The 15856-nt window shown below is 40.8% G+C and overlaps 1 protein-coding gene across 1 annotated transcript in view; it reads left to right on the forward strand.

Moving 5' to 3' along the window:
• Positions 1-6410: 6410 nt before the first annotated feature.
• Positions 6411-15856, forward strand: part of NOVA1 (NOVA alternative splicing regulator 1) — a 252560-nt gene continuing 243114 nt past the window's right edge. Inside the window, exons 1-2 of the mRNA XM_084827342.1 lie at positions 6411-7257; positions 9027-9170. Coding sequence (XP_084683468.1) covers positions 7122-7257; positions 9027-9170 — 280 coding nt within the window. The 5' untranslated portion in view covers positions 6411-7121. The remainder of the gene's footprint in view (positions 7258-9026; positions 9171-15856) is intronic.

Raw genomic sequence — 15856 nt, forward strand, 5'->3', positions numbered from 1 at the left:
GACCTTGTATACTGCCTTCAAATCCTTGGAGGAAAGGCAGGACCTCTATAAACAGCAGGTGGCCAGAAAGGCCAGAGTCTTCTCACTTGTGGCACCATCACTGTGAAATGCCTTCCACAGTGAGGCCTGCCTCACCCCATCACTGTTAACATTTTGCTGTTTTGTGAATGTGTGGCTGTTTTAGAAAGATTTTGGCGATGGTGATTATATATGATTATGTTGATGAGCATTCTGCTTCTGAGATTGGTTTCTTTTCGCTGTTTATTGCTTTTGGTTAATGGCTTTATTTTGTTTTTTATTATTTTAATTTTTCTATTAATTGCCATCTTGATTCTCTTGTCAAAGGTATAATATAAAAATAATAAATAAATAAGGTTTCTTAAGGTGTCATCATCACAGTACATAACTGGGGAAATAGTCAGCTTATATATTACTGTTTTGCTGTAACTGAAATTCAGTTTGGTGCACCCAATTTATGTGATTCTCCCATGATTATGCATGAAGGCTTGAGGAATTTATTTTATGATGTTTGAAGACAAGCTGGCTGTGGAATGGCATGTCACCCACATGTCCTCATGGTCCAATAGTTGGCTCTGTGTTTCCATAATGGTAAAATTTCAAATAGCTGTAAAGCAACCTTCAAGTGGGTACCAGGAAGATGGTGGTAACATGGCCATGAACTTTAGCAGCAAAGAACCTGGGCTCTGTAACAGAATTTGGATTCCTGGCAGTCCTCACTGTTTGAAAGTATGCAGATCAGCCTTTCCCAACCTGGTGCCCTCCAGATGTTTGCTGGCTGAGGCTGATGGGAATTAAAACCTAAAACATTTTGAGGGCACCAGGTTGTGGAAGGCTGATGTAGATTGCAACCCTGCATCCAACTTGTATGTACAAACACACACACACATGTATGTAGACAAACCATATGTGTATATTTTACTGAATGCAATGTACCTTCTTCTCCTGTTTACCCTTGCCCCCATCTTTGCCCCCTCTCCCTATGGTAAAGGTCAGCAACTTGTTGCCTTCCAGATGTTTTGTACTATAGCTCTTCAGCCAGCATGGCCAATGCACAGAGATTATGGTAGTTGTTCAAAATATCTGGAAGACAACAGGCTGCCTATCCTTGTTCTATTGCCTTTCCTGTGTCTAATTTTAGACTGTATGCTTCCTGGGGCAGGGACCTGTCTTCTTCTTGTCACTCTGTAAAGTGTCATGCACACTGATGGTGCTATGTAAATATTATCATTATTTATAAATATTTTATATTGCTTAAAATAAACTGTTTATTTTAATTTCATAGAAATGAAAACAACAAGTACCTGTCGGACAGTGTACAACTTAATTATTGATTAGACAGAAGAGGAAGAGGATAGAGAGAGCAGAACGGGGGATAAGAATACGAAAAGCCACATTTCTCTTGAATATTTTTATACTCCCTTCTGTCCGCTCTTCTTCCTTCTCTCTTGTGTCTTGTCAGCAATAGATGGTAAGTCTTTGGGCATGGATTTTAAATGGAGGTGGTGTGGTTTGTGAAGTGCTTTGTTTATTTTAAGTGCTATACAAATGAATAAAGGAAGGAAATGGGGGGATAATTTGGAATTATTGCAACAGTAAACAATTAATTTAAAAGCACAGCACGTATTTTTCATGAGAGGAGTGGAAAAATTGTGGAATGTGGTCCAAGGACCACTCTGAGCAATTCCAGTACATTCTATCAGACAGTAGATGTTTTGTGCTTGAAGCACAAAAATCAAATGGCACGCCTCGTGATGGCAAAAAATATGACAATAAGCAAAATAATTAACATTTAGCTGTCCTTTCCTTCCAGCCCCAAATTCGCAACTTGAGGTAGACTGCCTCACAGTGCCAAGAGGTCCTGCATCTTATTACTTGTGGAAATTGGGAGGATCTCAGTACTATTAAGGTCATTTGGAAGAACTTGGAATAGTAATTTTGATAATTTTTGGATAATCACTGAGCTCTTGACCAGTTATTGTCATGTATGAGGCTGGGTCTATTGTGTTTTGCCAGTACCTCCCTTCAGGGATATAGGCTTTTACTAACAGTTTTCGAGTTCCACATTATCACCATCATCATCATATTTATATCTAACTTTTTCCCAATACTGGGACTCAAGGCAGCCTTACAACATTAAAACTTGTACATTATATCACAGGGCACATAGATGGGACTGCTTAATTAGGATTAACACTTGCATGCATTGGGGGGGGTCCAGGTTTTTGAGGGGTCATCCAATGAAGCTGACTGGTGGGAGATTCAGGACAAATACAAGGAAGTACTTCTTCACACAGCACATAGTTAAACTATGGAATTTGCTACCACAGGGTGTAGTAATGACCACCAATTTGGATGGCTTTAAAAGGGGGTTGGACAAATTCCTGGAGGAAAAGGCTATCGGTGGCTACTAGTCCTGATGGCTATGTGCTACCTCCAGGACTAAAGGCAGTGAGCCTATGTACACCAGTTGCTGGGGAACATGGGTGGGAAGTTTCTGTTGTGCTCATGCCCTGCTTGTGGGTTCCTGGTCGACAGCTGGGGGGGCCACTGTGTGAACAGAATGCTGGACTAGATGGACCCTTGGTCTGATCCAGCATGGCTCTTCTTATGTTCTTAACTTGGGAGGGCCATGAGATGTGTCTGCTGAATAGAGTGAGAACCACAGTCCTACCTGCTTCTCCTGTGTTGTGGTACAGACTAAACCATTTGAAGACATGAGCATTATATATGTACTGTAGAATGCACTAGTATGATGCTGCCTCATATTTAAACAAGGGTTACAATGCCACACTTTCCAGTATGGTAGGCAACCACTGAGTTAGACCTTTCTTAATCACAGTGTTGTAACTCACATCCCAGACTTTTTGTTATAAAGGGATAGTTGTGTTCTCTTTAAAATGTTTATGAGTGAAGAGGTTCTAATTTACAGGACTGATTATCAATATGTCACAGACAGTTGTTCTGAAGTAATTGCTAGAGAATTCACAAAACCTGAAATTCTGAAGAGGTGACATGGTCAAATTCCATTGGGATGTGGAGAGAAGGAAAGCAGGGTCACCATCAGCTCTGTTGAGAAGCCTCTATCAGGCTTCTCCATCAACCAGGCAGCAGCCATTCCATCAGACTACACCAGAGGGAGAGGTGGGAAGCAGGACCACACCATTGTCTCTGCTGAGAGATGAGCAACTTTTGGCTCCCCATCTCTTTGAATTGTTTCCACCAGCTGGTGGTTATAAGAACTTCGTAATGAAGAACTAGTGGCAGAGGTTGCTTTTTCCCCCTTTGCCCTGCCCAGTCCCTTTTCTTTTTGTTTTGTGTATTTTAAAGTGTAAGCCTGAGGACAGAGACTGTCAGGCAGAGTAATCCTAGTGTGACCCAACTCCCAACCCACTTTGGAGCCACTGAGACATCTGGCGCTCCACTGGAACACAAGTGGCAAGCATGGGAGGTGTGGGGAGGTTCTTGGCTAGTTTTCACTCAAGGATTCCATTTTGGGGCCTACTGCTGGTGGTAGATTTGTGCCTGCAGACCTTTCCATGAGCACAAATGGGACCTTCATGGCATGTCCACATTATTCCAACCCCATCCAGCCAGCAAGATTAGTTTACCTTAAACTTAATTGAAATAATAATTAGAACTGTGATCTAACTATTGATGTTGTAAGTCACCCTGGGAGCCCTTTTCAGCTGAAAAGAAGGGTAAAAATGCTTCAGTAAGAATCATAGTTTCTGATGCATTTTGTTTCATTCAATGTAATTCATATTTTGTATGCCTCCCCAACGGAAGAAAACTAGGTTAGTGCTTTCTGTCATTATTAAGGCACTTTTCTTTTTTATTGAGGTTGCTTTTAATCTCCCCTTTCTCCAGATTAATATTTCAGTCTTGATGAGCAAAGAATAGTAAAAACAACTGGCGGCCATAGTTGTGTTTCTGGAGTAATAGTGACAGTGTTTATTTACATGATCAACATAAAGGATTGGCACTGCTGAGCAGCTGCTCAGGCCCCAGCACCTCAGGAAGGCTAAGGTGCAGCAGCCCATGGAGGCTTAGGCCATTTTGTGTAGATAGGCTCCCTTGCTATGTGCATTGCCCCCTCCTCCCCTTCCCCACAAACTCAGAGGGCAGATGGTACAGGGCAGCTGCTGCCCACTTGCCTGTAAATTTGGGAGAGTGGTGGTTACAAGGAATGAAGAAAACAGAAGGAGGTGAGCATCCAAAGTAAATCGCAAAGAAGAGAAACAGGTTCTCAGGATGCAAATACATACATACATACATATTTGCATGAGAACCTGTTTCTCTCCTTTGTGGGATACAAGGAATGGCCACCACCGTTTCCAACTGCCCTTTTCCTATCTGAGGTGCGAATGAGAGAAAACAGAGATTTCTCCTGCTTCAGTTCTCTCTCTGGGTGGTATGGCTGGAGAATCATGCCTGAAAATGCTGCCCAGAGATGCTGAAAATGATGCCCTCTCTTATGCCTGTAAGGGAAGACAGCCTTTGTAGCCTCCTTCCCCTATGGGCCTGTGGCACTATCTAGAGAGAGAGAGAAAGGAAGCTGTTGCCAGCTCACCCTCTTTCTCTGGACAGCTCAGCAAAGAGGATTGGGCCCAACACCTCTCACGTAGGTGCCCAGAAGAAGACAGCAGGAATGCAAGGAGGCCGAGGCAGCATCTTGTGCAAAGAGGAGCCGCCTCATATTCTCACTTGCTCCCCTGAGCAGATTGGCAATAGGAATTGTGTCTGACAGGCCTAATCCTTCCCATTGCATATACTGTGGGGAGGAAAGAGAGAGAAAGAGCAAGCTGGCTTCTCTTTGAAAGTGCAGCATAGTGTACTTGACAATACTGAGCTAGATGTACCAATGATCTGAATCAGTGGGCAATACTGGGCAACTTCCTATTTTCTCAGCACTTCCCAAAGAGAGAGAGTAAGCAAGCAGGTAGAGATTCCCAGAGGGAAAGGGCAGCTGAGCAATTGGAGGCAGTGGTGGCTGCTCTTTGCAACCATTACTTGCTCAGTCCCCACTGGCTTGGTGCACACAGGGAGAGGTCAGGCAAGCAAAAGGAACCCGTGCCTGTTTCAGTACATGTTCTCTCTCTCTCTCTCTCTCTCTCAGTAGAGAGGCCTGGGTGAGCTATGGTCAGTCTCTCATCACTCATCCATCTGCTGGTGAGACACTCTTATCTGCTCCTTTGCCCTCTCTCTTTGGGTGGTGCCATGGGAAATGGAAGACTGGATCCAGACAAGCAAGAGGAAAACTTGGCTGTTCCCAAGAGCAGCCACTTGTTTCTGCTGGATCAACCCCCCTCTTTGAGAAGTTGCAGTGGGAAGGATGGGGCTCACTTGGCCCAATTTCCACCATCACAATGCCCAGAAGGATAATGCGAAGGAGAGGGTGAGGCAGTTGCCCTTGCCCAGTTGTGCTCTCTGCCCGAGAGAAAGCACATGCTCTGCCACCTTTGCCCACTGGCTTGCCCTCTTAATATGTGGGAGCACTGGGCCCCCTGAGTTGGGGGCAAAGTTGAGGATAGAGTACCCATCAAATGCATGACCGTGCCACATCCTAGAGTTCCGTCTGGCAGCAACATGGCACTGGCCTTCTCTGTGGTGGCTCCCTCCTCTGGAATGACCTCCCCTGTGCAATATGGCAGGCGCCGATGATTATACGCTTTCAATAATTATGGGAAAACTTGTTTACCCCGTCTTTTCCCAACCATTAACTTATCTAACTGTTGTTCTGCTTTTACAATGATGTACTGTCGTACAATTTCCTGTAAACTACTTTCCAGGTCGTTTACAGATTTTTAAAACGGGAAGCGGTATAGAAATATTCTAAAATAAATGAAGTAATAAATAAATGTAGCTAGGCACCCCCGCCCATAACCAGCCCTATTTTTTTTACGAGAGTTTGGGAGAGAGTGATGGTTGTACTCTGGCCTCAACAGCACCAAGGATTTGGCATCCGACTGTGGTAGACACCCGCCCGCTCCCCCCGCCTTCCACAGGTCTCTTTGACTGGCTCAACCCTCCAATCTGAGCCGAGTGTTGTTGCCCTCCGATTGGTTCAAATTCCCATCCTTCTGTCTAGGGCCTGCCCTATATATACATATATATTAAAAATAAAATATAAAATTGCACCGTCCTCCCCCCCACGTCTTTCTTCTTCTCTCACACCCCCTCCGCCTCCGCCCGCCCCTTCTACTGTTTGGGTTCCGAGGCGGGCAGCGGGCGCGCGAGCCGCTCGCCTTACAACCGAAGCCACGAGCTCTCTGTGTGTGCGAGCGAGAGAGTGCGCGCGGGAGCGAGCGGGAGGGGAGGGGGGGACGCCGACGAGCGAGCAGCGGCTCAGCGAGCAACTCCTGACGGAGAGTCTCGCCCGGCAGCGCGCCACAGACACAGGCTCGTAAACGGGGAGAGAATGAGAGCGCGAAAGCAGCACCAGCCCTCCTCAGCTCAGGCAGCCGCTTTCCGCCAGCTGCAGGCGTACAACTAGAGCAGGGAGAGGGAAGACGGGGAGGGGAGCCTGAAGGGGGGCCACGGAGGCGCATTCCCCGAATCCTCGCTCTCCCACCTATCCCGCTCTCCACATCGCCCGCTCGCTCCCTCCCTTCCCTCTGCCTCGCTCACTCCGTCTCTCCCCCTCCTTCCCTCTCTCTCTCGCGCACCCTCCTCTCCTTCCCCCCTCTTTCCTCTCCTCAGCCTCTCTTTCTCCCCCTCCTCCCCCACCTCTCTTTCTTCCCTTATTTTCTCTTTCTCCCCCCCCACCCATCCCACCCCCTTCCCCTCTTTTCCCTTTTTAATTTTTTTTGTACCTCAGCTTCTGCTGGCACTGCACTGCAGCTGCTCCTTCAGCCAGTCGTCCTGCCTGCTTTTCCTCCTCCTCTCGTCTCTCACCCCCCTCCCCATTTCACCGGTGCCAGATAAACAAGCCCCCCCCGTCCCCCCAAAGCATCCTTCTGCGGGGGGCTGATTTCCCAGATTAGCTTAAAATTTCAGAGGAGAAGAAGAAAAGCGAAAGGAGCGGGACGAGCCCCCTTCTCCTCCCTGCTCCCCCCCCCCCAAGGGAGAAGCCAGTTATCCTTCTAGCGGCGGCAGCAAACATGATGGCGGCAGCTCCCATCCAGCAAAACGGGACCCACACTGGGGTGCCCATAGACCTGGACCCGCCGGACTCACGGAAAAGACCACTTGAAGCTCCCCCTGAAGCCGGCAGCACCAAAAGGACCAACACGGGCGGTGGGTATTTTCCCCTCCTCCTCCCCCTCTTCCTCCTCCTCCCAAATTCCCCACCCACCCACCTTCCCCTTTCCTACCTGCCTCCTCTTCTCGCCTCGCCCTCCTTTGCTTTCCCCAAACATTCCTTATTTCTCTAATGTTATCATTCATCAAAATGGCGTCGCTTTGCAAGCATCTAGGAGCCCTGTTTTATTTTAATTTCACATATTCGTCTTCTCGGGGGGAGTCGGGGGGGCTCTTCAGCCTTGACCCTCCGTGCTGCAAAGCCCAGAGCTCTTCTTTCGCCACCCCCATGCACACATTTTAACAATCGGAGAAACTCAACGAATAAATGGCGGCTGAAAAGAAGCACTTTCACTCCCCTCCGCTGTCCCTCCCCCCTTTTTTTGTGAGCCGCCAGGTAGATTAAAAACAAAAATCTTGTCAATTTTCTGGCACCGCTTTCTGTTTCAGTGGAAAATGTTGCACAGATTTGTTCTTCCTGGGGTTGGGTCACGGTGATGGGATGTGTGCGCGCGCGTGTGTGTGTCAGAGAGAGGTTTGCGGAGGGAGGGCGGGAGTTGCCTGTCTTGGTGCGGTGACTTGTTAGTTAACATCCTGCTCTTCCTGGATGAGATGAGTTATAACGGGACCAGCATCTCCTCTATTCATTTGCACTGGAGTCTTCATAACAATGCACCGAGGCAGAGGTGAATTTATTCATCCAACATTAACAAACAGCAGAACTAGATAGCTGATGTATTTAACTGTTTGTATAATGTGTTGGGGGGGGGGCGCACCTGTACTAGGTGGGACTGACTCTCAGGGAAAGTGAGATTGCTCTGAACCTCTTCCTTTATAAAAGCAAACTTCTTCTATAAGGGTGCATTTTTCGGTTAGCTTGAAAACTGAATTGGGGTTTTTAATAAAAGGGCTTTAAAATGTGTGTTTTGTTCTCACATGAAATCCTTTCAGAGCAGGTTCTTTAAGGTCCATAGAATTTGATGGCATTAGACCTGTGAAGGAGTACAATTGTTCAGTTGTAAAAAAATACCTGATTCATTCATGGTATTTACCCACCCCAGTTTGGGGTCTTTTTTTTTTTGGTCTGATTTTGGCCATCATGACACTAGATGTCACCTTTTAAGTGTATACATGACTTTAGCTTCCTTTTAACAGCAGAAAAAATCTTCTTAATGTCCTTTCATTAATGAGCTTAAGAGATCATTGCTACCTAAGAAGTGTTAAAGAAATACATCAGGATTACTTAGGCAAATGATCGTATCTACATAGTGTTGTGATGATTAAAACACTTTGAATAAAATCTGAAAATTTGGACTATTTAGTGGAGAGAGCTGTGTATTCTTCATAAGAATACAGGGCAATAATACATTGCTGATAATGAACAAATAATCTTTAGTTCTAACAGCTTTCTCCTTATTTTGTTTTGATTTCTTGCTGCATTTTTATTCTTGGCCAGTTTTTTGTGAAAAGTATGTTCTCTCCTCTTTGAACGGGTCATACTGTTGTATCATGTGGATAATAGTGATAGAACTGAAAATATTTTATGTTTAGAATTATAACTTGAATTGGGTCATTGTGTCCCTCAGCTCCACAAAATTAAGGAGAATGTTGGATATGAAGCAGCTATGAAGGATAGTGCAACTAGTTACATATCTGTGCAGAATGCCTGTGCATTCATACTCAAATGGCTAAACACATATTTTTGTAGATTTGAAGTAGAATGAGATTTCAGGCAGCAAATTAACCTATATCTCATTTTTTTTCAGAGGACGGCCAATATTTTCTAAAGGTCCTCATACCTAGTTATGCGGCTGGATCTATAATTGGGAAGGGAGGACAAACAATAGTTCAGCTGCAGAAAGAGACTGGGGCTACCATCAAGCTCTCTAAATCCAAAGACTTTTATCCAGGTAGGTGCATGATTTAGAAGATTATTTGTTAAATACCTGGGGTGATGTATCCACATTCTGTATAATTAAACAGCATTAGTTTACTAGTATAATTAAATAGTATTACCATACCACTATAATAATTGGCACTATTAAGTAATAAAATGCATTGCAAAATATAGTTCTGAACAAATAGACTATTCTTGGACATTTTTTTCGCAATATCGATAGCTCACTATGTAATACTGACTGTGGAGAAAGTCAGGAAGGTAATGATACTGTGAATGTGTCTTCTAAGTGTTGTATTCTTACTGCAAGAAATGTTTTAGAATATCAGGTTTCACAGGTAGCGTTGGAAAGGTTTTGCTGAAGTTTTTAGACATCATTATGACAATTAAGGTCATAAGTAAAAAAACAGGGTGCTCATTGCAGAATAGGCCATTTACCTTAAATCCATTATGTATCGTCATTCTGCTTCATTGCTTTGTTCACTCGTCTTTGCGTGAAGTAAAAAGAAGCAAGTGCTGCTCTTCAGATGTTGCATTGATTTTGTGTATTTATCAAAATTGTGATAGAAAACAGAAGCATGTTGTGAAAGAATACACAGTTTGGAAAAAATGTTTTGTATGAATACTGTATTTATGCATAAACAACAAAATTTGTCTATCCTGTACATACGGACCCTGTGTAACATTCACATTCATATATGAGCATTTTTAATATACATAATCTTTCTAAAGATTTCCAAATTAGTGTACAGGTACTGATTGTCTACTGTAAATTAAAATGAGTCTTTATGTAGACAGCGGTAATGAAACATTAGTGTTCTGATAGTGCGTTGATTTTGTAACTCCAGCAGTGGTGGGTTTCCAATGAGATGGCCTGTTTTGTTTTTTTTTCTTTCTTTCCTGTAGTGAAAGGAAAGCTGCTTTGCATTTGGTGATCACATTTGGCGATATGACTGAATCTTGAAAACTAGTTTGAAAAGCTGACATGAGTGAAAGCAAAACAAGGTTGTTAGGGATGTTTCATTTTTGTATTTTGTCTTGTGTTCCAAAGTGGATCATTGTTCTTGGTACAAAGGTTGTGATCTGTTCATGATAATTCTGATACAGACATAGACATGTGTTCCAAGTATTATAGTTGAAATTCCATTTGAGATGCAGTATATAAAAATGTATATTTACACTGCTAGTATAATTCATTCATTTTATAAATGTCTTTTTTCTTGAAATAGTTCTTAAAATGTTGATCATATAGCTCATATATTTTTAGAAGTATAAATAGCTATACAGTTGACATAATCAAGAGATACTGAGTTAGAAAACACTTAAAGTAAAAATAATGATAGTTTGGGATTTAGTTGCATTGCAAATTGAATTTGGGAAAAGACAGGTGTGTTTGTATTATCTGTAAGAGTATGTCCAATGACAGATGATAGTGTGGAAGAGTTGGTGTTTATGACTGGTAATGCAAATTCTAAACTATATCGTTCAATTTAACTATATAGGAGGAAGCAAGGTTATAATCTTTTGTTTGCTACATTAAAAACATGCTTTCCATTTCCTTTGTAAAGTTATATTAAATGTTTGTATTGACTTGAAAACTGGGCAAATACTGACATTTTTATAGAAGTTTCGCCTGAAAAAAAAATAGACAAGGCATGATGAGAGGTTTACAACATTGTGTTCCTGTGTGACGTAAACAGGTTCCCTCTGAAGGAAATGCCAGAGTGAGAGGGAGCTTGTACAGTTTGACTGTAACAGGTGTAGACTAATCCCTAGTTTAGAGTCAGACACTGCAAGATCTATTTTATATTTGAAGCCACATTATTGATCAATTTTAGTAATACATGATTTGGTCATCTATAAACTAGACTGCTTCCTGCTAAGACATGAACAGATGTGAGGTGCTCAGTCTTCATTGGTACCAGTTAGTGTTTATGTTTAGATTTGACCACGAGCCTGAGAAATCTTCTAAACTCTTGGCATTCTCCAAGTTGCTGGTGTTTGGATTTTTTCCAATCTGTATTATTCCTAGAGTCTTCAGTTTAACTATGCTATCATTAGACTTAGCCTTCATTCGTTTTTGTATAAAACTGTACAATTCCATAGAATTAAATACTTCAATACAGTTACTTGTTATATAGTTGGCTGATAGTTACTTAAATACTTCAGTGGCAGCTGCTAGACTGAAACTTTTTTGTCCATATCAGATAGACGGTTGTGTTATGTTGCGAACTATGTAATCCATGTGAACTGTATATTATTTCATACAGAGTAAATGCAGCTCTACTGATCAGAGGAAACAAAATTAATTGTAACTAGTTAAATGAACAATATTACTGAATTACCTCTGATGGAAAGCATACACTCAGTACTGCTTTTTTAATCAGATTAATCTGGCATATAAGTAAGTCACCTTAAATTAATCTAATTTATCTTCTGTTATTAAAGCACTTTTCATCCAGAGTTTAAATAAAATTGGTCAATTGTTTTAAGGTATATCGTTATTTAGGTGCATAGACTTTTTTTTTTTTTTACAAATGCTAAATATTGTCTGTTTGTTCTATTATGCTGTTGCCATAGAGTTGCTTGCAAATAAAGGTGTTTTAAGGATGGATATAGCTTCAGAACCTTGATCTTGAATGTCCAGTAATTCTGCTTGACAAAACAAAAGAACTGTAGGTGGACTAATTACTTGTTTCTTGTGGTAAATTAATAGCTTCATTCTGCATTCTTTGTTTATATAATCTAAATAAAATTAGACTGCTGTATGCGCACATATTTCTGTAATTCTTGCTTTATGACATATTAACTCTGTGTTTATTATATGTATATGATGAGAGAGTCAGAGAGCATGCATCTTCTCCTTGCTAAAGTCCCCTTGATCTTCGTGGTATTTTGAAGAACCACAACATTAGCATGAAAATGAATAGAGCTCTGCACTCTTAGTGAAATGATATTCTAAATCACTTGATTTAGTAGTTGGGATTGATTTGAAAAAGAATTATGAGGAAGTACAGTAAAACATGTGGAACAGCAATTCTATGACCTCTGACATGTTCATCGCCTTTTTAAAAACAACAGCAACAAATGGTCAAGTGTATACCCAATATTGTTCAAAACAGTCACACAGGTAACTTTTAAAAGGCTCTTCTAACAAAATGCTAAGCACCTTTAATGAACTTTGAGAGTGCAACGACAGCATAAAGTGAATTCAACTTCCATTTTTTAATTATTATTCATCATGATTTTTCTACTAGTATAATAAGATTTCATTTTTAATGTTGTCTTGTTTAAATGAAAACCATTAAATGCATGAATATTATTGAAGTCAGGACTTAAGTGTGAATAGGTATGTGCAGATTAGCAGTCTTAAATGTAAAGAGATGTGTTCCAGTGAAGATAACATGTTACGTAAAAGGCAGATGACCTCTCTGCCCCATTGTTCTTCAAAATTATTTATTTGTTTTCTTTGTTTTCGGTGTTACTTAAATATGGAAACTTTACTGCAGGTTGTGTTGCAGTTTACAGTCAGTTTGTGAAAACTGACTTGGAAGAAAACAGTTCTACTGAATATTTATTTTGGGGAATTGTGGACCTTGGGATAGATCTACAAGGTCTAGTTCTTTTGCTTTTACTCTTAAATGCCCAAGCATTCAATACCAGCTGTTTGAAGGTATAATTCTCAGTTGTCCATCTGTCATTGATTTTCTTACTTTGTCTTCACGACAAAAGAGTTTGGTTCTGATCATTGTTTTAATGTTCAGGCTGAAGCTATAAATAAATGTGAATTCTGTATGATGTGGTGGTAGCTTGATTTAGCTCTATGTGTGTAATGTAATATTTCCTTTTATTTGAGGGAAGCATGCAGCATTTCCATTTAAATATTCTCTGTGGCTGTTGGGAACTTGAATGCTTCTGTGGTTTTTGTCCCTTGTTTATCTGGTGATTGATTTTACAGTTGATGAAGGAAACTTTGCAAAAGGGAAATCCTACTTGCCTTAAATTGAAATGGCTATCTTGAAACTACGATGTTCTAAAAAACGTCCCTAACCTATAATGTTATGTATTTAGAATACAGTTCTCAGAGCACTAGTAGCCTGATCTCTGTTTATGGATGCGAGTTCAGCAAGGTGTACTCTCCACAAGGTGTGCATAGGACTGCAGCCTTAGAAAAATGGTGCTGGAAAGAGAGAACGGTCACCTAATCCAACCCTCTGCTGCCGGGCAGGATGGTGTATACCCTACTCATCGCTCCACCTGACCAATCTATTAATCCCAATGAATTCCTGAAAGAATTTTCTTCTTGAGTGAAAATATGGCAGTCACCCATGTGCTGAGCATGAACTATTCTACCAAGTAACTCCAAGGAAATGTAATTGGGCGCATCTCCACACAACCAAACACGTGGAAAGGATTTCCACTGGAATGTGTTCTGGGATTAGATTATCAATGAGCATAGCCAGGAAATGCCTACAAGTTGCCTCTGCCTCTCTATTTTGCAAATGTTACTTATTGATATGACAGTGGGGTAGGTTTGTTGAATGGTCTACAGGCCAAATTTATTAGATGGTGACATACCAATAGAAAGGGCTTGCTTCAGTATTTTGGATTTGCACATTACCTGGCCTTAATTTACTTAGATGCTTTGTGAACAGAGAACTGTTTACTATGTTCCTGAAATGTTGTTATATAGTTAATATCCGTACTCCCTTGTTGTAGGCCATGTGGGGATCTTTAGCAGGGAGGAACTCTAATTGGGAAAGAATTGTTATTGGTGAAGCCTGCTAAACTATATTCTGTTTAACCTCACTTGCTTTTTAGCTTTCTAGTGATGGAATGATGGTAAAAGCTGAATGAACGAATGAAACAGTCTGCATGATACAGATCCTTCAGGCAATATTTAGAAATTAAAATGCCATTTGGAAAGATAGTGATGTTCCTAAAATCTGATTACACAAATGGCATTTCTCTTTAAGTAAATAAAGGGAGTTCTAGATAACTTTTAGTAATATAACTGCTATTTCAGAGAACTTCTAGTACAAAAGTAGTCCTACAAGTTGTCATTCAACCTTTTTGTTACATTTTAAAATAAAGAATAAGTAGATTTTGAAAATTCCATTTTAAGAGGGGAGTGAATTAACCTAATTTTGGAGGAGAAAATGTCTTTTTTTGTTACAAGATTAATTTCTCTAGCGAAGCATGTTTTAAATAAATTTATTTTTTTTAAAAAACTTACAGCACAATCTTACACATGGCTACTTGAATGTAAGCCCCGCTGTATTCAGTGGGGTTTATGCCCAGGTAAGTGTGTATGGGATTGCAGCCTCCATCTTGCAATTTAGCTTGGTTGAATTACGAAAGAAAATAATTTATTATTGGATTGCTTCAGTATGTCAGACTGCACATTTTGGAAATATAAATGGTTGTGAAGACTGGGCTTGTCATGAGGGTTTTTTGCTTGAGTGCCACCTCATTTCCTTCTTTGGACCTAACTCTAATTTAACGTTAAACAACATCTATAGAGATCTGATTGACAAACATTTCTGGGACTCATTTTTGTAAGTTGCAGCAGGTGCAGTTGGTGTTATAGCCCTTCTCAAAAAGAGGATTGTTTGTTTTTAACATTTATCGGTAGTCCAGTGGGAATGAATGACTTGGTAGACTTGAAGGTTGTCAGTTGTCCAGTGCTGGAATGCTGCAGGTAATTGGGCTAGACTGGTGGGAATTGTGGCAGTGTGCTTCTCACGTTGCACTGCAGCTGCTGTTGATCTTAATTAATCTGACCCTCTGAGGCTGCAGTGTCATAGCATAAAAGGCAGTACATACTAGAAATTTGAAGAGCTATTCTCATGCTCTTAGTAGTAAAAAAAAAAAAAAGTTTTAAAATGGGTATACATTTGTAATCAGTATGAACTGTTTTGTAAAGGCAAGTGGGTTGAAGAATGAGGAAATGCTTATAGAACATTTTATAAGACCTCATATTTTGTAGTCTATATGATGTCCTTATGGTCTTGGAAAGGTAGTCTAAGCGTACTTATACTAATGAAAGTTCTGCTGAAATCAGTAGGACCTGCTTTGAAATATGAGTGAAAATGCCAGTATAGCGTAAGTGTGGAATATTGAATACTTATTTGTACATGGGAGAATATTACATGATTTATTTAACATCATTTGTTTCAGAGCTCAGTATGTGTGATATTTAATTCTGTTTTGATATGTTACAACTTGTCAAGTAGTCTAGTACATTTTGCTACACGTCCGTATGCTTCCTAAAATTAGGCTTTTTTGTTGAATCTAACTGAAGTTTGCTTCTTCGTTGGATGCTGTTTTGAAAAGTTAGGTATGATCTATATGATGGGTATATGTCAGTGTTAAGCATATTATAATACCGGTCCTTTAATGGGATAGATTTCAGCATATAGCTTAATTTTGCTATTTGAGATAATTTGGATTTAAAATTGCTTAACTTTGGCTTTGTTGTATCCTACTGTTTGGTTCTTCAAAATGATAAATATTTAAATAATGCCAGACTTGAGATTTCAAAACTTTGAATCATGGAGCCAATAAGGTTCAGCTTCATACTTTTGTTTTCTGTGTTTTCGTCAGGTAAATATGCATAGACTTCCAGATATTAATCGTTCACATCTTATTTGGTATTGTGAACTGTCAGAATATATGCTAAAAATACAACGTTGTAAA

This window comes from Heloderma suspectum, chromosome 1, assembly GCF_057233095.1.
Source record: "Heloderma suspectum isolate Gila_16-S chromosome 1, 16-S_ref, whole genome shotgun sequence".
Lineage (NCBI taxonomy): Eukaryota > Metazoa > Chordata > Lepidosauria > Squamata > Helodermatidae > Heloderma > Heloderma suspectum.